Genomic DNA, 24,559 nt, shown 5'->3' on the forward strand with positions numbered 1-24,559 from the left:
TTATTAATAATTTACAGGTCTGTGTATTTTATTGTTGTGCCCAAAGGCCATAATAATGGTTTGATTTGATTTACTTTGAGTATGTTAAGAACTGCTGAAAGAAGTCAGCATTTCTTAACATATTAGAAGTAAAAATTCCTTAGGAACACATATTAAATTTGTCTGTTTCAGAGAAGCAGGCACACAAAAGGTTAACATTGAAAATAGAAGAAAACATGAATGTTGTAATATGTACACACACACACAAGAGACAGTTTGGTATAGTGGTTAAGGTACCAGGCTAGAAACTGGGAGATCATGAGCTCTAGACCCACCCTAGGCACAAAGCCTGCTGGGTGACCTTGGGCCAGTCACTCTGTCTCAGCCCTGGGAAGGAGGCAATGGCAAAGCACTTCTGAAAAACCTTGCCAAGAAAAGTGCAGGGACTTGTCCAACATTGACTCAAAGGCACCAGAAAATAATAACCACCACCACCCCCACCCAGGATTTTGTCTTCTATGTTATAGAATAGATACAGACAACATTAATTTTCAGGGGAAAAGTTGAGGAACGATGGAGCAAGATTCAGAATACATGTTTAATAAGTCTCATTTCCTGAATCTGAATCCTATATTGTCTATCAGCAGTTCCTTCTTCTTCTAAAGAAAGTTCCCTCCTCTCATGAGGCCCACAGGGCATGAATGAATGGCAGTTCTTCTCTGTAGTAGCCCATACCTTATGGAATACTCTCCCCCCAGAAGTACAGTATGTGCAGCCCCCACTTTCCTACAACTCCATAAACACGTACCTCCCCTCTCCCACAAGGCCTTTGGGATTGGGACAGATTATAAATGCTGTAAAATAAATAAAGATTTGCCACACTTTAAAATGTTAGTTGATTTCTTGGCAATAATTGTTTCTGCACCTTAACCTTAACTTATGCCTTAGTTAAAAATCAAATTATTAGGAAACAATCCAGTTTTTCAGTTTCTCTGAAAACAACAAAAATAAGCCTTGGGAGGAAAAAAGCAGGGGAAAACCCCATTTTTTCCCACTAGTTTTTCTAGGTTTTATGGGGCTTTCATTCTCAGAAAGATATGGTCGATCTATGTCTATTCATGACTGCAGCTACATAAGGGCCAGAGAAAGGATGGTTCCAAGTGCAAACAGCTGGAGGCAAACTATGCAGCCAATCTATTGCCAGGTCTGCCTGCTTGCGTGCTTCCCAGAATCATCTGTGGCCACTCTTGAAGAAAGAATGCTGAACTAGACAGACTTTGGTCTGACACAGAAGGGCCATTTTTCTTGGGAGCAAATTACCTGTCATATTAAATGATTGCATTTAATATGTCTTTTGCTGTTGTTGTGGTTTAATTAAATAGCAAATCTACTCCCAAGCAAATTGCAACTCTGGGAAACTTAAGTGAACTTCAAGAACTTACATTACTGTGCCCCCACCAACCCACCAAAGATGGCAAAAATACAGAGAATGAATATAGGAATTTTTTACAAGCTAAAAGAATAAGCAACTTAGGGGCTAGAGAGCAAAATTTGACATTTTATTGAATGCCTTATTCCCCACTACCACCATCTGAAGTGACAGATATATCTCCTCTGCACAGTGGAGATCGAAAACACATTAAGCAGAAGTAAATTACAGACATAGCTGTATTAGGTAGAAAGAAGTAGACTGAAATACTAACTAGATTACCAAGATACAAGCAGTAGCTTTGAAAAAGTGCCCTTTCTATGAAAGTGCAAACAGTTAAGAGTTATAAGCTATTTTTTCATCCAGAAGAGGGAAGGGATGTTTCCAGTCACCTAACTCCTACAAGGAACAAGTACTATCAGGGCAAATTGTTCTGACCATCTATGCAGTGGTCTGATGTTCATACATAGAACAAGGGATTTCTTTTTTATAGATTACAATAGCTGTTTTGCAGTTATACTTCAACCTGGACCTCAGCAAATGTTACGCAGCTTTACACTTTAATACAATTACATATGTGACCAATTATATAGAATTCTAAAAATATTCTCCTTTGAAATAAATCCCATATATTTATTTGTATATTCCTTTATGATCATATTTTTAAAATCTTCCCTTTTCACTCTCCTTTTAGATTTTACATCTTCAACCTTTTGGGGCCATTTCTTACCCTAAGTATGTTATTCAAAATATTTACGTGGGGAGAACTGATCATACTTATGCAGTCATAGGAAAAAAGGTTATGTTTATAAATTGGAGTAAAATGCTAGTACTCTGCTAGTATTCACTGTAGTAAAGACAGTTCTGCTGTTAGAATATTCATCAAGCAGATTACTTCTACCTGGTTCTTACATTTCTCCATTTTTTCTTAACAATTAATATTAATTAAGACACGTAATGTCCATGGATACCAAGTCATCTTGTCTGCCGCCTGAAGAATCTGTATAACGACCAAGTAGCAACAGTAAGAACAGACCATGGAACAACGGACTGGTTTAAGATTGGGAAAGGAGTACGGCAGGGCTGTATACTCTCACCCTACCTATTCAACTTGTACGCAGAATACATCATGCAACATGCTGGGCTTGAGGAATCCAAGGCTGGAGTTAAAATCGCTGGAAGAAACATTAACAATCTCAGATATGCAGATGATACCACTTGGATGGCTGAAAGCAAAGAGGAACTGAGGAGCCTTATGATGAAGGTGAAAGAAGAAAGTGCAAAAGCTGGCTTGCAGCTAAACCTCAAAAAAACCAAGATTATGGCAACCAGCTTGATTGATAACTAGCAAATAGGGGGAGAAAATGTAGAGGCAGTGAAAGACTTTGTATTTCTAGGTGCAAAGATGTCATGACCTCGTTGCAAGGCACAAAGAGCCTCACAACGTGGATCATGATCATTAAGGAAAAGGGGAAGGAGATAATCAAACCAGGGATTAACACAAGCACCCAAAGGCACCCACACCCATGGACCCATAAGCAACTGAAAAGAGAGACGTCAGAGGAATGAAGATAAGACGCACCTGGTGCCCCGGAGGACACAACCGTCGCAGGGAGACAAAGAAGACACCGGGGAAAACGCCCAAGCAGCCATCAAGGGTCCCATCAAGAGGGATCGAGGCATTGAGGGGTGGGGAAGCCCGGGGCAATACAGGAGGGTATAAAAGGGGCGCCCCCACACTACCTACCCCGTTCCCGTTTTTCATTCTGTCAGCTATCATTCCAATAAACCAGAAATCCTTAATACCCATTAAGTGAGTCTGTGTCTTATTGCGAAGCGAGGCTGGCCCTGACAAAAGATTACTGCAGATGCTGACTGCAGTCAGGAAATCAGAAGACGCTTAATCCTTGGGAGAAGAGCAATGACAAATCTCAATAAAATAGTTAAGAGCAGAGACATCACACTGACAACAAAGGTCCGCATAGTTAAAGCAATGGTGTTCCCTGTAGTAACATATGGCTGCGAGAGCTGGACCATAAGGAAGGCTGAGAGAAGGAAGATCGATGCTTTTGAACTGTGGTGTTGGAGGAAAATTCTGAGAGTGCCTTGGACTGCCAGAAGATCAAACCAGTCCATCCTCCAGGAAATAAAGCCAGACTGCTCACTTGAGGGAATGATATTAAAGGCAAAACTGAAATACTTTGGCCACATAATGAGAAGACAGGACACCCTGGAGAAGATGCTGATGCTAGGGAGAGTGGAAGGCAAAAGGAAGAGGGGCCGACCAAGGGCAAGGTGGATGGATGATATTCTAGAGGTGATGGATTCGTCCCTGGGGGAGCTGGGGGTGTTGACGACCGACAGGAAGCTCTGGCGTGGGTTGGTCCATGAAGTCACGAAGAGTCGGAAGTGACTAAACGAATAAACAACAAATGTCCATACATGCAGGATAACTAAAAAATAATCTTTATATTTTCAAATACAGATAATAATACATATATATTGATATCAGCCATAAAAAAAATTGGGAAAAAACTCACCCTGGATTATACAGCATAACAGTTGAGAGGTTTTCGCAAGATTTTGAAAGATCTGACATGGACAAGCTGAAGGAGGAAAGCAATCCACTCTGTCAAAGACAACAGAAAAGTTAATGGTTATTTTAGTGATTGATTATGTGCCATCAAGTTGTTTTCAACTTCTAGCGACCACATAGATGATTTTCTCCATGAAAATTTTGTAATTTTTGCTTAAGAAATTATATTGGGGGTGGGGCATACACATTGTACTTTAACCTCAAATTACTACATCAAGATCAATCAGATACTTTCACTGAGAAGTAGTAGAAGTTTCCTATGTAGTCAATAATCTCACCTTTCTTTTTTCCCTCAGTTTGGCTGCTTCCTTGGGATGATTGAATCGAAACATATTTGTCCTCCCAAGTAATATTACAGCACCTGGAAAGAAAATCATTGAAGCCATAAGCAAACCAAAAGCACAGATATTTCTTCAATTCAGACTAAAACACCATTAGTTTATTCCATCATGGAATGAAAAATACATTTTTAAAAAATGAGCTGTAGACTGCCACTTTTAAAAACAAGATGTATGACGTTTGTATTCTAAGCTGGGTAAAATTGCTTGCTCAGATGTTTAAGAGCAAGAGAAAGCCATTTATTGGCCATAAACCTTTCTCCCAATTTAAAATAAATCCTCAAGGCCTTTTGAAATGATTCAAGTGGAATAGTGTGTTTTAGTCATTACAACCATATTTTTTTTATATTTACTTTTTCAACAAACACAAAGAAACACAAATATATTTTAAAAGAAAAATGTGTGGAAGCAGAAAATATGGAACATTTAAAAAGATATTCATAAAAATTCACATGGAGAGCATTGTTTTTATACCAAATTATTTGAATAAAATGTACTATATAATAGCCACTATATTAATTGCTATATGCTTACTGATCACCTTCAGAAAATCCTAAGTTTGGTAAGATAAAATTCCCGCAGAGCAATCCATGATACTGTGCATCAGAAGGAGTGTTTTCTCTATATTTTAATAATTATATGGAATGACATAATCATAAAGTTGAACGGGCCATATGGGCCATCAAGTCCACCCTCTCCATCTAGTTCAGGTACCTGCCCCAAGAACAGCAAGTCTTAGAGGTTGCTGTGCCCAGCCATTTTTGTAAGTGTATCAAGCTTGACACGTATCCACCCAATCGGCAAAAGGGGATCAGTAGAACCAAAGAAAGGATAAATCAGTACTTATACTGGACTGGATATGGCAGGGAGGTGACTGAATATCTAAAATCCTGTGAAGTTTGCCTTGGGAACAGCAAGAACAAGGGCCTCTTACAAACCTTGCCTATCATGGAAGCTCAGTTCCAGAGACTGGCAGACACAGTTCAACTTAAGACAGACCCCAAAACATGCAGCCCAAGACCCCTCAGGAGAACCACTCTATATTGACTCTCATAGACTACACCACTAAGTGGCCCAAGGCAGTAGTTCTAAATGGAATTTTACTAAGACTGTAAATCATTAATTCATCTTTTTGCCAGAACAGGTTGATCAGTGGAGATTCTGACAGATGCAGCAACTTACTTTCTTGTCAGGGATTATGTGGAAGTTATGAGCTACTTGCAGCATGGAACATCTCACATCAGTTCCATATTATCATCAAACAGATTAGTGGGGAGGTTGAATTGGGGTGCCATGTTTTAAAAATGTATAGAATAACATTTCAATAATTGGGACTTGATATTGCTATAGCTTGTTTCCATACAGGGCTGTGATACAGCCTAGTCTGGGATTTCCTCTCTTCAAATTTGTGTACAGGAGGGATGAGCTTGGATCAGTGCAGATAATTCATTCTTTATAAGTATTTTGACAATGATCAGAATGCTTTTTGTTGTACCATCACGTCTACTCTCTCACAACCAGAAGAGAGTAGATGAAGTGGCAAAACATACTGAGCAACACTGGTGATCAAGAAGAGCAAATACAACCAAACATGTAGACCCTGTACATAAGGGTCTTAAACATAGTGCAGACCCTGTACCCATGTTTGGTCTACACTATGGCAATCAGAGTGGCAAAACACTAATACTTTGCACTTATCGCTTCCATAGACTGCCATCCAGCCACCCCTATTTAGAGCAATCCAGACTATGCTGGGTTGGAAGATAGTTTTTTGAGGTGCTGTCATGATTTTTCAAAGCACCTTAAAACACACACACATACATACTGCTGGGCAAGTTTAAAAGAGATGACAGACACAAAGTCTTGTAACATTATCTGGGAGTTGTTGAGCCTGTTGATCCCCCCCACACACACAAAAAAAGAAAGAACAGGGTTCTCTGTGACATCAGCACCATCTTTGTCCTATTTGGTTGGTGAAAACTGACAAGGTAAACAGGAGCCTGATGAAGTGCTGTGGCTACATGCATCCTTGAGTGATAGGATTTTGCTACCTGCCTTGAAGTAAATGATAGTGCACCCTTTTCTCAAGTTGCTATTGCTTGACCCAGCTATTTTGGACAACCATTAGCCTGTCTCCAACCTTCCCTTTTTGGGAAATGTTGTTGAAAAGGTAGCACACCTGCAGTTACAGAACACTCTGGATGAAGCAGATTTATCTAAATCCTTTTCACTCAGGTTTCAGGCCAGGATATGGGAGTGAGACTACATTTATTGCTCTTGTGGATGACCTCTCCCTAAGATATATAGTTGATATCCTATTTCAGGATGTGTAGATATGAAACCAGTGGACTCCTGTACAATTCCATCTTCAATCCTGGATGAAGTTGCAGTCCCCTGTGCAGAGCAGGTCTGCAATCTGGGGTTCCTCTTTGAGTCATGGCCTATTGGAAGGACAGGTGGAGGCCATTGCCAGGAAGACCTATGCATAGCTCCATATTATGTGCCAGTGTTCATTCCTGAACCATGAAGCTTTGCTAATGGTCACTAATGTCTCTGTTACTTCACATTTGGACTATTGCAATTTGTTCTATATAGGGCTGGCCTTGAAGACCATATGGAAGCTACACAATGCAGCAGCCCTAAGGAATGTCACCATTAAGAACCCCAAAGGTGAGCCTTCTCCATGGCAGCCCCACCCTCTGGATCATCTGATCCTTTATAATGATGGCCCCATTCTTGCTGCTGTTCCCTAAAACAGTCAAGACCTGGTTCTTTTGGAGACTATTTGGGGATGGATGACTACTGTGTTGCTCCTGAAGAAGTAGCAATTCTTGTGTATTATGATGAGTATGGCTGTATGGTGGACTACGATAATAATTTTATTGTTGTGTCATTACTAGTTTTGCCTTTGGTTCAAATGTATTTTAATGTTAGTCCTATCATGAGTGATGTAAGCTGCTTAAGGTGGTTTTATAAGCCTTAGCTGATTAATAAATAGAAACTCAGATTTATTTATCTTGAATCCAATCTGTCTACTCCGTGCCATAAGAGATTGTTCCAAGTGAGTTACCTTTCTATGTTCTGCTTTATTTTACTCAAATTAAGAAAAGCTCAAACATTTTTTCTTGACTTGAAGAGATAAAAAATCATTATCTGGAGGTTCCAATTAGCAACTAAATTCCATTCTATAAATATTATGAACCATCACATGTATTGAAAAGACTGAAAATTAAATACTTCAGCAGGGTAAGAGAAGTTGGAAGAATTAATTTTTGTAGATGAAAATAGAATATGGTTTACAAATGAAGTGGCATAAGATTTTCTGTACAGTATCAAACTAAGTGATCTTGAATACAGTCAGGTGATTACATTTTGTTTGGTAAATTCTATCAATCTTATTGTAGTTCCTGCAATCCGTGTACAGTTCTGTCAATGGAGTTTATAGATAGAAATCAGTATTAAACAGTAAGCATGATTTCAATGTGACATGGCTTATGTTTTTCTTCAAATGCCTCCACCTCTGCTTGCCTTTTACTTCATGTAAATATTCCAATCCACTGCAGAAATTAAAATGTAATAAAGGTTGTAGGACTCTACTGTATCGACTCTTAGAAAGGAGGGATCTAGTGCTCTCTTTCCATTCAAAATTATACTAACAATTCCTACTAAACCTTATTCCAGGCTAATATTAAAGATTTACTGTTCATAAAACTTCATGCTGTAAAGTTATTTCAATACTCTCACTGTAATTTATGTGATGCACTGGGTTGGTCTTCCTTTCAATATGTATATCTCTTATGCAACTACAGTAAAGTCCCAGAAGGTTACAATTCCAGCAGCTAATGCCGTAGGACAATTTCTTTTAACTCTTACATATGCTTGTTATTGACATTCTTCTTCTTCTGAAAGTGAAATTTACTATTTTCTCTTTGAAAGCACTCACTCAACTGCTTCAAAGGAATGGGAAAAGTAGTTCTATGCGGTACATTTATATTCTAATATTATAAAAGTTCACATTTTCCCAAGCATATACAGAATTTAATACTTTGCGACTAAAATCTTTTAAATCTGTGATGGAATGCGTCCCTGAAAGGGGTGTGTGTGATGTGGTGGATCTCCGCACTGCCACTAGCTCTCAGGAAGGAGGGGGCGCATTCCAGGGAGAGAAGAGAACTCTCAGGAGTCCGGGGGCTGTTGGTAGGAAAGCAAAGGGATTCAAGGTGGCCCCACCCTAGAGTCTACCAGGTTATTTGTGCTTGGGTTAGTTAGAGTAGCTTTAGTCTGGCAAGCTTCTGTCTATATGGTGAGAATAAAGAACTAGAGTTGGAAGACACTGACTCAGCGTGGTTCTTGGCCTGGTTCTGACAAAATCTTTAGAAAACTTGGTTACAGTATTTATTTCCATGAACAGGTTAATTTTAGAGTCATTAAACAGCTTAAGAGAAGATTTTTTTCAGTACTTCCAACTCCACTTGATGGCAACATCATTCTGTTCAAAGTCAGCTGTGACACAGAAAGGGATTTAGAGTTTAAAAGTATTTCTTAGGGGCAAGAAAGACGTGACACCAATTATGTCCATGCAATTAATATACACTCTTTTTTGTTATCTGAATAGCAGTTAAGCAAAGTCTGAAGACTCTTGAGACCTTGGTAAGAGGAGGAGGAGGAGGAGGGGGAGGAGGAATTGTTGTTTAATGCTCCTTGCCATGGTCTCTCTCCATTGTCAATGAAATATGTATGACTGCCATCATAACCAGTTGATCTAAGCCAAAATGGAAGATTGGTGCTTTTTAGTAAATTAGTAAGTTCAAGAAGCGGACCAGGTTCTTGCTACATCTATGCAACATGCATAATCTCCTGCTAATGGTAAGGGCACCATATCAATCAATCCAGGCACAATTTGCCTAACATACCACAAACACAACCGATTTTACCCTATGGACCCTAGGACTTCTCATCTAAAGACTACCTTGTAAGCAAAACAAACCATGGTCAGCATCCCACTATCTATGTACGTGTATGTGATAAAACAAAAAAGATAAGGTGAAGAATAAATGGGTAATGAATGAATGTGAATGCAAAAGTGAAATGTGGGGGATTTTTTTCTGGCTTCAGTTTTCTCATTGATAGCTCTTCCAGTTCTCTTTCAAATAAATTACATGTATGGAAAATGCTTCATTACATTGATCTTATATTCTGACTCTAAATCCTGTAGGTCAAATCTTGTTCGTGCACCTACTCTCTTCAATTTTTAAAGTTTAATCTGTATATTCAATACTAAAAATTCATGGTCTGATTCACAATCTTTGCCTGGAAATGTCCTGGATGGCTGGATTGTAGTTCTGTATCTTCTGTTTCATTTATGTATATATAATACATCCAATCATATTTAGGTGTCAAATATGTGCTTATGTTGCTTGAAGCAGGTATTGGCAATGAACAAAAAATTCATAAAACTCTATTAATGGGACTACATTATTGTACTTCCCTAATTCAATAATTCCATGTTCCTTATTTCTCAAACTTTTGCATTCTAATCAGCTATTAAAAATACTGTACCCTCTGTAGATAATGCATTTGGCATCTCTTGCAAGTTGCCACAGAATTCCTTAACGTCACCTTCTATAGGTAGTGGCATAAACTTGTGTAATGCTGAAGTTTGTTTGTTTATCATATTTTTATCACCGCCCGTCTCCCCCGCAAGGAGGGACCCTGGGCGGTTACTGTATATCCACTAATTCTAATATACGTGGTCCTAATACTTATTAGATTATAGTGAATGCATTCTTAGCAGTATCATTTTTGAATGTCACTGCTTCTTTATTCCTATCTATAATTCCGTGCCCTGAATAGTACAGCATGTAGCTGATTTAAAGTGGCTCATTTTTGGTCCACCTAAATCTACCTATTCCTAAACCATAAATATGCTTCATGTCCACACTGACAATTTCAAATTTTCCTTGGTTTATGCTTCCCACATTCCATTTTCCAGTGGCATGCCTCCTACTAAATGATGAACTTTTCTTTCAATACTGGTTCATCGTTGGTCAGAATTGTTAGGGCTTTGTTCAAGCCATATCACTATCTCCAGATCTGCTTATTAAAAGTTCAAAGCTTTTCCCCTATGCTTAGAGGAAGGTCTTCCAAACTGGGAGTCCCATCACCTGGCACCACTAATTCATCCCAATGTTATAGACGTTCCAGGCAGAATAATACAGCAATGGTTTGCTATTCCAAGTTAGATTTTAGAGTCCCTTCTCCCATGTGAATTGGCTTGTCTCTCCCATGTGAATTGGCTTGTCTCTCCCAAGTGAATTGGCTTGTCTCATGCTTGCAGAGCCCACCTACTTGTCCTCCTCCCACCCTGTTGTAGATTGCCCTGAGATCTCCTTCTCCCTTTTCAACCTCACTGGAAGGATGACCCAGCTAGGAGCTCCCACTCTTGCTAGCATCACTGTTACAGTCATTGACACTATTGAACTCTCCCATCACAGCAAAGTGGTAAGTGCCTAGGAATATCTCTTTTAAAGTTGTCTAAATTAGTGGTCATTACTACACCTTGGAAAAGTGTCAGAGAAATTTCGGAATTTATTTGGCCTTGTATTCTTATACATTCTGATAAGCAATTTCAGTAACCTCAGTGCAATAGATCAACAGACCACGCTTTAAAGTCAGCAGACGCGATCAGGCCCCTGGAAGCTACAGCCATGCCTGACGTAACAAAATGCTAACAAGATCAGTGAAAGTGTTAACTGTGAGAATGCAAGTAAGCCATTAAGGAGTGTACTAAATGGCTGGGAACTGTAAGCATTTAGTGCTGGAAACCAAGGTTCTTTGATTTAAGCTAAATAGTATTTATTAGTTACAAGTTCCTAGGCTTATTGTTTGGGATAAAAGCTTCTTTGTGAAGGAAAGTGTGATCTCATTTAATCTACCCTTTATGGAATATTTTAATATGCATATAAATAAACCAGTCAGTAAGGATAATCTTATCAATTACGTTGACAGTAATATCCTATTGGGTTATGGTTCATTAACTAACATACCCAATTAGAGGAAAGTAGATTTGCATAAGTCTATAAAGGGGGCTTGTAACCCCACCTCTCTCTGGATTTTTGTTTATTGGCCCTTGGTATTGAAACTGTCAATAAATCAATTTACGCTTTGACATATTGTGTCTTCATCTCTGGTCTAAAAGTACCCTATGGGAAAAATTTCTCCTTTGATAGCGAATTCCATACCTTGGCTTTATGCTCTGTGATTACTCATTTTGCCTATCTTAAAGTTCCTGATTTGCAGCTTCAACAAATGAATTCACTATCCCTGGACAAACTGTTAATGGCAGTAGTATATTTTGGTGTTATTTAGACCAAAGTCAACTACCTGTTAATCATTAGGGTAGCTTGTTCCTGCTTTAAGTTTTCAAGCAATTGTAACCAGTTAGCAAGTGGTTGCTCAGAGTAGATCATGCACTACATTTTGACAAAAATGAAGAACTAAGAAAAATTAATAAAGGGACTCTATTTCTACAGTTTGGTGTAGTACAGGGTTTCTCAACCAGGGTTCCATGGAACCCTAGGGTTCCATGAGAGGTCACCAGGGGTTCCCTGGCAGATCATGATTTATTTTAAAAATTATTTCAAATTCAGGCAACTTCACATTAAGGAGTTAAGTTTCATTCTTTATTTTTAGTTTAAGAGCACTGTTAATGCATATATACAGGCATACACATGAAATGAACATAATAATTTTGTAACTTGTGGCCTGTATTTGAGCCTGAATGTGCAGGGGTTCCCTGAGGCCTGAAAAATATTTCAAGGGTTCCTCCAGGGTCAAAAGGTTAAGAAAGGCTGGTGTAGCAGTTAAGGCATCAGGCTAGAAACTGGGAGACCTAAGTTCTAGTCCCACCTTAAGCATAAAGCCAGTTGAGTGATCTTGGGCCAGTCACATCCTCTCAGCCCTAGGAAGCAGGCAAAGGCAAACCACTTCCAAAAAATCTTGCCAATAAAACTGCAGGGACTAGTCCAAGCAATCGCCAGGAATCAAACACTGACTTGAAGGCACAAAAAAAAAAATCTACAGAAAGGAAATATTGTTTGAGGTTTTTAAAATAGGGAATACAAGTACTTTAAATAGAATTAATTAAACAAGTACTTTTTCTGGACACCTCTTGCTCTATAACAAGGTCAGTAACTGTCTCTGAATTTACTTTTCCTCTTCTATTTACTTTCTGGCTCTAAACCTATACAGCACTCCTTATATGGCTCATGTTATCAGCAAGGTCTTCCTATTATGCTCAAGTCTTCAACTGCATCAGCTTTACAATATAGTTCCCTCCAACTCCTTTCTTGCCCAACCATTATAAATGAATGCTACTTTTAAAATGAAAGGGCATAGTTAAGCATGAAGAAACTAATTAGAAATATCTAACACTGGTATTTCAAGGTCCTAACATTCCAGACTTAAACACTATTTAACAAACAGTTCTAAACATGCATTTTGAAAGCTAAGGCTAATACATTTGTGAAGTGCTGCTGTACATATAGCTGTCATCTGTCTATATTTAAACTTGTAGCTTTGGTGAACCCAAAATCTACAATCTTCCTCTAAAACATGTGCTGTTCAAGTTAAGCCCATAAGAAAAAACAAAAACACTTAAGCCTCATTTTAACATACTTATAGAACCTGAAGTACCCTAGATTGCATAGTATTTCTTCTCTCCCTCCCCAGCCTGCAAATAGTAAACTTAAATAAAATAGAGGGTGGGTGTTCTATAAAACCCTGAGAGGGAATTACACATTAAAAATAGATGGATGCTCTGTTAGAGGTTAATACTCAAGCTTGTGAATATCATAATGCAGCTGGGGATATCGATTTTGTCGCTAGATTGGTGGGGAGACTGATGAAAGGCCTTGCATTTCCCAGAGCAGCTGAATTCTTTAAAAAATGCAAAACCACAGCAATCTTGTAACCATTCCTCTCCTTTCCTCACTTTAATACTCAGAAGCCGTAAGAAAGGTTTTATGTTGAAATGAGGATGGTAAAGGAAAAATGAAATGGAACAGCTTCTTTCAAGACAGTATTGAAAATGAAATTGAGCAACTGAACACTGCTGCAGTGACAAGTTTAGTGCAAACATTCAGATGAATTAAATGGCCCTTGCATCGTCAAATCCCCAGGGAACTGGAGACGTACTGAGGTAGCTCCACTGTTGTTAACTTCTGCTGTTCTCTCTTAGCCTTTGTGATTTTTAACTTTCTTTTTAATAATAATAATTTTTTATATGTTAACTGATTTATAGTCTTATTGCATGCCGCCCAGAGTCACTTTTTTGTGAGATGGGAGGCCATATAAATTTGATGAATAAATAAATAATTTTTTCTCTCCTAATGTGAGGCTTAATTTCTTTAAGATATGCAGGAGGTACTGGCATCTATTATAATCCAATGTGTGGCTAGGGTGACTTTTAGTTTCTGTTCATTTTGTGGAAAGGCTAGACCTAAGAAATTACTGCTTTGGTCTCCACTAATATGCATTCCCTGCCCCCATACACACATATACACATACACTGTCTCACTATACCTATCTGCTTTTTTTATTTTTCTGTTCACCTGGCACTTTTCAGATGCACTGGAACTGAAAGCATGCTGGCTGGAAATTACAAAAGATGCAATCTGAACACATTTGGAGAGCACCAGGGAAGGCTGGACTGGACAAGTACAGTGCATGCATCTCATTAATGTATCATCTGTATAGCTGAACTACAATAAAATATTTTTAAAAGATCTGAGATGAGAAAATGGAAAAAAAATCTTTCTGGGATAATACCTTGGTTGAGCTGTGTGGCCTCTGTGATTTGAATTCCATTTACAGAACACTGTGCTCCATCGAGTGGTATTAAATGAACTGTTCCATTAAAGTGTTCAAAAATGCAGTGCTTACTTTCCAAATCAAGACCATGAAGTACTAAAACACAAAAACAGATTTTTTTTAATAACTATTAAAATAGCACTTTTATTTTTCTAATCCTAAGGTTTAAATCTATTAATCTTTAACCCATTAATTGTACAAAAGATTCCTAGATTTCATATTTTCTTTAAGCTGCCTGTATAAAGAGAAAGAATACATAAAATATTGCAACAAAAGCAGAATAAGTAAACTGATCTACATAGAAGCAGAGAAATAGATCAAAACATACACATTTTTAAAGTAACAATTAAAACATGAAACTAATTAGATATCAGTGGACACTAAAAGTTGTCTTGTGGTACTTTTAAGAGACCCATATGTGATTTCAGTAACAATACAATCATCAGCTTTATGGCCTCTTATGTAATTTTGTGCTATATATATTTTCCTCTATTAAATAACTGATTTTTCTTAACATATTCTACTCTGGAGATCATTGCAGCTGTAACAATGACCATTCCTGAAATATCATTAAAGGACTGGAAGTGATAAAGATAACTCTATCTTTGTTATGAATACTAGGAAGGAATAAATTGTGCTGAACATCAGCAATGTAAATATAGAGAAATTTGATCCCACCAGCATGTAATGTCAAAATCCCTCAGAATTTTGGGCTCGATTACAAAATGCATGTCTCCTCCAGCTAACATGAGTGGTTATGCACACATGGAAGTCCTATCCACATGGTTCAGTGCAAACAACACCCCTAACTTATTATTCTTCCAACATGACAAATGGCTGTTTCTACTCATTTAGAGCCTTTACTCCCTTTGAGAGTCAGACATTTCCCTTCGAAATGGCGAGAAGTGTTCTTAAAACACTGCATCCAGAATACTGATCTTCAAATCAGTCTAAGCCTGGTCCCAGCCTCATAGCTCATGGGATTTTCCCAAAAAGGTATGTACCAGCTTCTTACCTTTCCTTTATCACAGTTCCAAAACTCCATCAGGCCCATGCTTTGGCCAAGTTGGAGGCATTGCCCTCTGTTGTTTTGTTACGGTGCTAAAAAAAATGCCCCTTTTCATCAGCATAGATGTCCATGTGGGGGATGGCTCACTAGAGTCCCTGAGTGATATGCGCCTTTTCTGCTCACTCTACAGGGAATTCTGGATGACTTCTATCTAGCCTATGCTAAAGAAATTCCCTGGTAGAAAGTACAACTTCTATTTGCTGCTTCTTTTGTTCCAACCAGGATCGCAATATATTCTCCCGGGTTGCTCCATTTAGTGCTTATATATGTACCATGCATCTTTACTTGTGATTCAACAACTATATTATTTTTGTCTAACTTTTAATTTTGAATTTTGTCCTTTTATACATCTATACACAGACATGCAGGGGCACACACACAAATTTATATTTGACTTATGGCCATAATAAAGTTTTATTGGATTGGATTGGATTCGACAGCTAGAGAGGCATTACCCAAAATATATATTTGCATAGCTAGGAGAACAGGGATTTTTATTCATATACCTTATTTTGCTAAGAGCAACAGGGGGAAATTCATAAACTAGCAGAGATGGACTAGGGATAAGAAGTTTATAATACGATGACTTATTTCCAATACCATAAGCATTGGTAAAAAATATTGCAGTGTTGTTTCTGTATCAGCCATTCCTCAAAAACCAGAGGTGTGATTTCTTCTCCTACCATAGATAGGCATACTTATGAATAAAGTACTCATGGCACTGAGTACTTTATGCATAACCCTATTCAACAGATGGGGGAAATGAAGTGTGTGTGTGTGTGTGTGTGTGTGTGTGTGTGAGAGAGAGAGAGAGAGAGAGAATAGTAATCCTAAAGCCCTTTTCAAGTTTATAAATTTAGAAATCACCCTCTGCCCCCACAACCAACAATTGCTGCAACAGCTATTAGATTAAGAGAGAAAGAGAGCACATATTTTTTACCAATATCTTGTTCTTTTGCAGCATCTTCTCTGCCAACATGTGTTTGACCCTCCTAAGGAAGAAAAGTTGACATGTTATTGTTATTATATAACATCACAAAATTACTAAAAATGTTATGATAGAGGTTATGCTTTTTCCTAGAAATTTAAATCTTTTCCCAAATATTCTTGAGGCTTACACCACCAGTTTTGCTGAGAAAAGATAATAAAACTGCCAAATAAAGCTTCCATAGCAGGAATGATCTTTTCCTGTATTCTAAAGAATCAGTAAATGGAACATGCAAACATTAAAATGCATTTTAAAGCAAATACTGCCAAGCTCAGACAACTTTTCCTTCTCCAGTTTAGCAGTGGCCTAAACCATCAGCAGATATATGTATTTATGTACTGTATTTATTTGTTTTTCTTACAGGTTCTTTTACGCTGCTCCAGCTGAGTGAGTCCAAGCAAAATGGAATTTCTTGTCAGCCTATAGGTCTCTAATACTGGGGTCCTTGTTTAATGACCATTCATTCAGCGACCATTCAAACATATGACAGCGCTGAATGAGCGGTGGTTATGACCAGTCCTTGTACTTACGGCCGTTGCAGAGTCCCACAGTCATGTGATCACCATTTGCAAACTTCTTTGCCAGCTTCCTACAAAAAGTCAATGGGAAAGCCAGCAGAAAGTCACAAATGGTGACCACAGGACATAGTCGCTTAATGACCTGCAGTGATTCGCTTAATGATGGCAACTGGAAATGCCAGAATTTCCATCGCTAAGTGGCACGGTCATGTGACATCATGCTTTACAACTGCATTGCTTAGCAACAGAAATTCCGGTCTCAACTGCCATCGTTAAGTGAGGACTACCTGTATTACATGGACTCCGGGGAAGAAATTGTGAAATAAAGATGGCTCCATAAAAAGCGGAGCCAACAACCACAGCGGAATGGAGAGCTGGCTAGTAGACCAGCTCTTCATAATTCCTCTCAGGACAAAGAGAGGACCTGAGATTGCCCACAAGGGCTCCAGACAACTGCTCCTCATAAGGAGACCGCAAGACAGCAGTGTCTGATGGGTTTAGAGCTCTGGGAGATGAAGAAATAGCCATCTTGCTCAAACCATGGTCAGTGCCTTTAAGGACACTGGGTCACTATATTTCCTTTTCTAATCACTTTTGGAAATTGCTTGTTAACCACTTTTCAACTATTAGGGATCTTTGGATCGACAAGTCTGAAAATACTGGGTGAGTTTTTTATTGTTGTAATTATAATTTTTAATAAAATTACTATTAAAAAAAAGGACTACCTTTTTAAAGAGTGGAATACTTTACAAAATTATAGATTATTAAATCTAGAAGGCCACAACCTGAAATTTGGTTGGCATGGATTCCTATGGTATAACAAATTGAAAGTAAATAAAGTATTTAATAATCATTGTATTAGAAAGCCCCTTCTTAGAATTTGGGAAAAATATAAATCTACTCTAACACCCACTCTACCATTATGGATTTCCCCGCAAGAAGCGTATAGTAGGAGAGAAAAAACAGGAATTTGCAAATGGCTAAGATATTTGGACCTAATAAAATTTGAAGGGGCTATATATAAAATGAAAAGAAGAGATGAATTGGAAAATGAAGGACATCCATGCCAATGGTTTTTGTATTTTCAATTAAAGGAACAATTTAAAATTGATGCCCAAAGTTACAAATTCACAAAAGATTTAACCTGGTGGGATAATTTAGTTTATGCCAACAATGACCACATGATTTCCAAAATATATAAAATGTTATTACAAATAAGAATGGCAAATGTACAAATTAAACAATGTATGATTAAATGGGAGAGAAATCTTGGACATCACATTGACTATGATGTTTGGGAAAGAATGTGGACCAAAGGGCTGAAATTTACTTTAAATTATAATTTAAAAGAAAATTTTTACAAAATGATGTACAAGTGGTACATTACTTCAGAAAAAATATCCAAAATGTTTCAGAATACTTCAAATGTCTGCTGGAAGTGTAAAAAAGAAACAGAAACATTTTATCATATGTGGTGGACTTGTAAGAAGGTGAAAAAAATTTGGACATCTATACACAATATAATTTGTAAAATGCTGACTAAAGAAATTAATAGAACACTGGAACTCTATTTACTGGGCATCATGGACAAGGATTTGGAACATGAACATGGAAAACTTTTACGATATTTGATCACCGCAGCTAGAATTACGTATGCATCAAAGTGGAAGGAAGAACTGACCCCCTCAGTGGAAGAATGGACATTTAAATCCCTGGATTTGGCGCAGATGGCAAAACTTACAGACCAGCTAAATGATAAAAATGTGGAAGATTTTCAGAATGACTGGACCCCCTTCTTCAACTATGTAGAATCAACCCCAAAATTAATGTAAATGTGTAAAACATATGAATATAATAGACTTATATAGAATTATTGTAACCAAATCAGTGAATTGTGAAAAGAAATTATTTAGTTAAGGTATAAAATTGTATTACTTAGGGAGTTGGAAATCCATTTCCTTTCCTTTTAAACCTCTTCTTCTCTTTCTTCTTTCTCCTTTCCTTTTTTCTTTCTCTTGTTTTTGCATTTTATGTTTATTGTTGATTTGACATTTTATGTTTGTATTATTTGTGTAAATAATTTAATAAAGACTATTTTTAAAAAATAATTTATTGAATTGATTGTGGATTTTGGATTAAAAAATAACACTTTTTCTTCTTGAACTTCAGGTTGATAGAATCACAAAACACAGACTGTCTCTTCTTGTACAAGCTTGAGGTACAGTTGCCTGGAACTGGAGGTCTTAATGGTTAGTGATGTATTGCTTGTCTCATGCTTCCCATGACAGTAATATCTGTTATTTAATTTACTTGATACTTAAATGAAATATCTTTTAAAACAGCTATGATTCTAATATTATTAGAAATTATTATTTCCTTCTAGTTCTGTGCGTAGCTAGCAAAAGCAAATTGAATGTTTCAAAACATCAACAAGTCATGGTCAGAGTAAAATGAGTAAAGAACAAATACAATTAAAAACAATGTCATTCATCTATCACTAATCCTCAGGGCAGATATAAGCAGTAGATGACTGATATAATCATACTAAACGAATTAGAATATCCAATAATTGACGTCCCATTTTGCAGAGAAGTAACAGATGTTTAGCTTATTCAGACAGTAAATTACTACTAAAACAAAACTGTCCATTTAGAAACTGGAAAGCAGATAAATACTGAATTACCTTCAAATGATACAAGATGATACCTGTGCTCAGAAGATCATCATCAATGCCTATTAAGTGAGGCAGCTCTGAATCTAACACAACTCCAATTCCTTCTTTCCTCAAAGCTAAAGTTTGCTCCTGTAAACACAAATAGGATAAAGCTCACTTAAAGCAGTATTTGCATATGAATTCAATGTTATATAATTTATTTTCACTGAAAGTAAAATCACCACAGTGTTAAAAGAAATATGGGAAATGACTGTAATTTTTACAAAACAATGAGAACTACCATAATAAATCAGTTGAATAGCATATTTAATCTGATTGTTGATTGTAACTAATTATTTTTATTAGAAGAGAAACACAGTAAACAAAATAGCATGACTTAAAATGTAAGTATCATAGCTTTGGTATTTAGATATTTAGGAACAAGAAGAGTTATCTATCCTTCTTGATGTAAATAGATTGATACAGCATATGATTAACATCATACTCCAATAATTTTTGAACTCATAACATCTGACCTATGGCAATGAGTTCCATAGATCCGTAAAAATAAAACTGCAGCTCCCAGAAGTAATTTTAATTTGTATTCCGGGCTTCCATTGATAACAAATATACAGATGAACAGCACTCAATTTTTTCCTAAAACCTACCCTAAATATACTGTAGATTTGATGGTCACATTTTGTTCTATTAAAGCTTTTAAAGACTCTTCAATAAAACATATTGCAATAATCCAGTTTATGGGTTTAAAGCACGGAGCTATACATGCAAATGCTACAATATTTCCTATGTAGCTACAATATGCTCACAGTAGGCCACCAAAACTGCATACATTGGAGAGTGTTTTTTTAGTCAATCATTTTGAAATGCACTTCTCTAGTTTAAAGCTACAAAATGATTCTTGAATGCACAGACGTAGTTTAAGCTAGCAAGAAATATTCATGGACAGGTTTAGCTGTTTTTGCAATCTTATAGCGAAAATGTCCATACAGTATTATACTAACGTGCAAAAATCCATCTGATGTAAATTTATGGCAACTAAAACAAAACTAGCATCACTAAAGTAATGCCAAAAGAAAAGAACCAGCTAAATTTCATACAGAAGATACTTAATGATAATCTACTTGTATTTTAAGAAGTGGAATTGAACGTGAACCTTTCCTACAAGCTTCATGTCTCATTGGGATAACTGTAAGAATTCAAGTCATGCTGGATTTTGTCTTGATTGGTATAAATTAGTTTCTCCACAAAACAGACACTCTAGATTTGTTGGACTACAATTCCTTTTTTCCCCAACCAGCATGTTTGGTTACGGAGATACGAGTTCAGCCCACCTCAAAGTCTGAAGGCTGATATAAATGAAAAAGCCTGCAATACCACCAAACACTGTTTATTGTGTATGTTTTAAAATATTACATTACCTAGCAGAGCGACAAAAAGTGGAGGTGAGAACATGGCTGCTAATAGTCATCTATTGGCTCAAGTGCCACTTTTCCCCATCAGGACAGAGTCCAGTACTCCTGACAGACTAATTTCAGTCTTCATGGCAACAGGCAATTTTGGGGAAACTTACCCATTATGGCTTGCCACTTGAGCGACTGCTCCTTTTGGAATATGCTCAGGCCAAAAGAACCAATAGAAAAAGGGTCCTAGATCTAGAATTTCAGGACAAGGTCAGCCATATTCCAGCCCTTGTTAGAGCTCACACAACTTATTCCAGGTGGGAACTGGGCAAATACTTAATTACCTGAGCCTCCCCTGCACAGCAAAAAGCCTTTCTCAGAGCCAGGATTGACGTTTTACCCTCCACAGTTCTCAATGGGAGATTTACCAAAGTTCCCATCTACATGAGAAGTTCTCCATGTAGCACAAACACTATGGAGGCCACCACACATGTCCTTTTACACTGCCCCTATTACCAATGCAATTAAGAAACATTTATCCTTCCATTATTGAAGCAAGTTATAGGCCATAATAAAAGTTTCCTTCTTGAAAACTAACCCTTTATTACATACCATATAGACAGATTGTGTCTGGCAGCAATTCAAATTCACAACAGATAACTTATGGGTCAACTTACTGAGAGTTCCTATTTTATTTAAATCTTTACCTGTTTTTACATCTTTTTCTGCGCCTTCAGAGGCCCTCCTTTAGCCTATAGTTTTAGTATTAATGTGAATAATTTTTATAGAGATATTTTAGTGTTGTAATTTTATAGTATTGTAGTAGCAATCCTAGCTTTCAGTTATCTTTTATCTCTTATACGTTTTGGTAGCATTACTGAAATGGGTGTAATTTTTCTGGTTTGTATTTTATGCTAATCAATGACCAAAATAAATATTTGATTGATACAGTATCTATAAATCTGGGCATTACAGGTACTACCGGCGAGTTGCAGCTAATAGAAACTGAATTAAAAATAATCAAATGAAAGGTAGAAATTACCTGAGTTTGTAGAACACTAATGAACAACCATCAGTGATATTAGAAAAAGTCATCTTGTCTTCTGGTAATTTAAAATAATTCTACAGATATTAAGCCTCAAAAATATATAAACTTTACCAGATAAAAATGTGAGAAGTATAACTGAGCACAATAGATTTGAATAAACAATATGCAGCATACACATAACAATAATTAAACAATATCTTTATATCTTGTGAAAACTGAAATCTTTGTTATGAAAAGCACACTCATGTTAAACTGTTGTGGAGGAACAACTACAGCATTGTTTACTATACATTGATCTTAAATGGGCTTAAAACTGACATATATTTAGTCAGTTGCATTTAATGTTCCATTAAACTTCCACTTAAGGATATTTAGGACTGCAACCCTACTGTAAGTATAATGTAAGACATTCATACTGAAGTTCAGGAAAAAGGAGATAGCTGAAATGATAGCTAATTGAAGAAGAGACTGAGCAAAAAGAACTTCCTTACATAAAGGCTTTTTGACTGACTGTAGAAAAGATTATATTTACTATAGGGGAAGTAGGAGAAAAGAAACTGACCAACCAGCTTCAAAAGTTATGTATATCCCTCCTACTTGGTGAGATGTGAATATGCTGGCTTCCAAGGTAGATCTTCCCTCCTTCCTTCCCTCCTTCCTTCCTTCCTTCCTTCCTTCCATTTAGACACCATCCAACTCCAAAATGGCTCTGGTCAGCGGATTCCAGATTAGCCATCCCCACTTGCATAGAATAGCATGAGCACGCGTGGGGCTAAATTGGGGTTTGGTTGTGCTTATGGTATATTGATGGCTGGCAGAAGCCAATAACTATGAGCATACCTGGTGATGCCTTGACAATAAGGAAGATCACAATTTGGAAAACAAGAGAAATTAATGGTAAATAGCTTGAATGAATGAATAGAGAGAATGAATGAATGAGGACATGTATGTCTGAGAAATTAAATGTAAGAGGAAGAATGTAATAGATTTAAATAAAGGTGGTTGGATATAGTGGAACTGATAAATACTTGAAGTAAGTGAAGGTGTAGGTTTAATTATGAATGGAAGGGCCAAAAAGTATGAATTGGCATCATCTAAGTTACTGTGGATGCATTATCAAAGTAGGAATCCATGGTTGGGTTATGGCTGCATGTTACACTCCTGTGAATGGTGATAATGGAAGAATCAGAAAAATAACTGGGAAAATTTGCAAAATTATGAATGAGTTTGACCCAAGGAGGAAAATATTCTTCTGGACAAGAACAATGGACAGGTGGGAATGTAACACAAGAATTTAGAAAACGTGATTGGTCCAAAGACCCAAGAATGAATTATAATGGTGAATATCTATATCTATGTACAGTGAATATCAACTTAGAAAAAGGTTTGTTTTGAATATGTGACTGAAGCATAAGTCAATTTATACATAGGACAAGAGAATGAATATAAATATAACAGATGGTTTGGTCATATAAAGTGAATGAATGAGCTACAAAACAAATGTGAAGGAAAAATGAAAGGATCAAGAGGAAAGGGGAATCTAATTTATGGCTAGATGCAGTTCACGGTAACTGTCCTGTTCAGACTTAGAGGCGGCCAGGCAGATTAAGTATCAAAAATACTCTTTATTAAATAACTATTTACAATAAATAAGTCCTTAAAATCAAGAAGAACTGATTTCAGTTAAGTCCAATTGGGCAGCAACAAGGAAACCTGCAAAATCACAGGAGGAGATAGCAGCAAGGCAGTAGAGCAGGACTCTCATGCAAACTGGAAGGCTGGGAGAAGCTGAAGTATGAGACACTACTGGAGCCAAAGACGAAAGATCTTGAACTAGAACGCCACTTGAATTAGGCTGGCAGCAGAATGCTGGACACTTCTGGAATCTAAGGATCGGGCTGGACTGGACTCGATGACTTGGGCTGGACTGGATACTGGGAACTGAAGGCTCGAAGCAAGGCTGAGAACTTGAAACAAGGCTGGACTCAGCTGGAAGCCCTGGACTAGGCTGGACACTCTGGACTAGGAACTCAGAGCACGGCTGAGGACTTGGAGAAAGGCTGGACTGGAACAAAGATTCCCTGTGAGACTGGAGGTCGAAGGCACACTGAAGCTGCACAGGAGACATGGAGCTAAGCAGCAGTCTAGAAACGTTGCAAGGCTGCACAGAAGGCTCGGGGCAAGATTGCGAGCTGGAGGCACAAGGCTGGACTGGAGACTCTGAGCATGGCTGAATTCTCAAAACAGGGTGAAGAACGCGCCTGGAATGCGCATAAGGTGAAGCTGAACACAAGACTGAGATTGCTGGGTTTGGCGAGGAGAAGATCCTGGGTAGCAGCAGGAGCAGGACTTAAGTCCTCTTCCATGGAGAACGCTGGCGCTGATTCCTCTTTGGTAACAGACACTGTCTCCGACGCTGGTAAGGACTCTTCTGCGGAAACTGCAGGCTTGTAGGATTGGTTGTCTCTGGCCACTTGCTCTTCACGCAGCTCCCTTTTATGCCAATCCTTCGCGTGCCTGGATCCTTCTGCAGCCTATCGAGTTGCCTTCTCCTTCATGCACTTTTCTGCTCATCGTTGGTGCGCACTGATTGGAGGATTCAAATCCTCCTCCAAGTCTTGACCAATTAGTGCCTTTGACTCTTCCCACC

General features: G+C 37.6%; 1 protein-coding gene across 6 annotated transcripts in view; it reads right to left on the reverse strand.

The window, feature by feature from the left end:
• KIF16B (kinesin family member 16B) overlaps window positions 1-24,559 on the reverse strand; it is a 165,065-nt gene that overhangs the window by 79,101 nt on the left and 61,405 nt on the right. For all 6 annotated transcript variants that reach the window (XM_063316465.1, XM_063316451.1, XM_063316459.1 and 3 more), the window contains 5 exons: window positions 19,471-19,590; window positions 16,222-16,273; window positions 14,171-14,308; window positions 4,283-4,365; window positions 3,949-4,037 (listed from right to left, as the gene is read on the reverse strand). In XM_063316465.1, the coding sequence (XP_063172535.1) occupies window positions 3,949-4,037; window positions 4,283-4,365; window positions 14,171-14,308; window positions 16,222-16,273; window positions 19,471-19,590 (482 nt within the window). The remainder of the gene's footprint in view (window positions 1-3,948; window positions 4,038-4,282; window positions 4,366-14,170; window positions 14,309-16,221; window positions 16,274-19,470; window positions 19,591-24,559) is intronic.

The sequence above is a fragment of the Candoia aspera genome, chromosome 1, assembly GCF_035149785.1.
Source record: "Candoia aspera isolate rCanAsp1 chromosome 1, rCanAsp1.hap2, whole genome shotgun sequence".
Lineage (NCBI taxonomy): Eukaryota > Metazoa > Chordata > Lepidosauria > Squamata > Boidae > Candoia > Candoia aspera.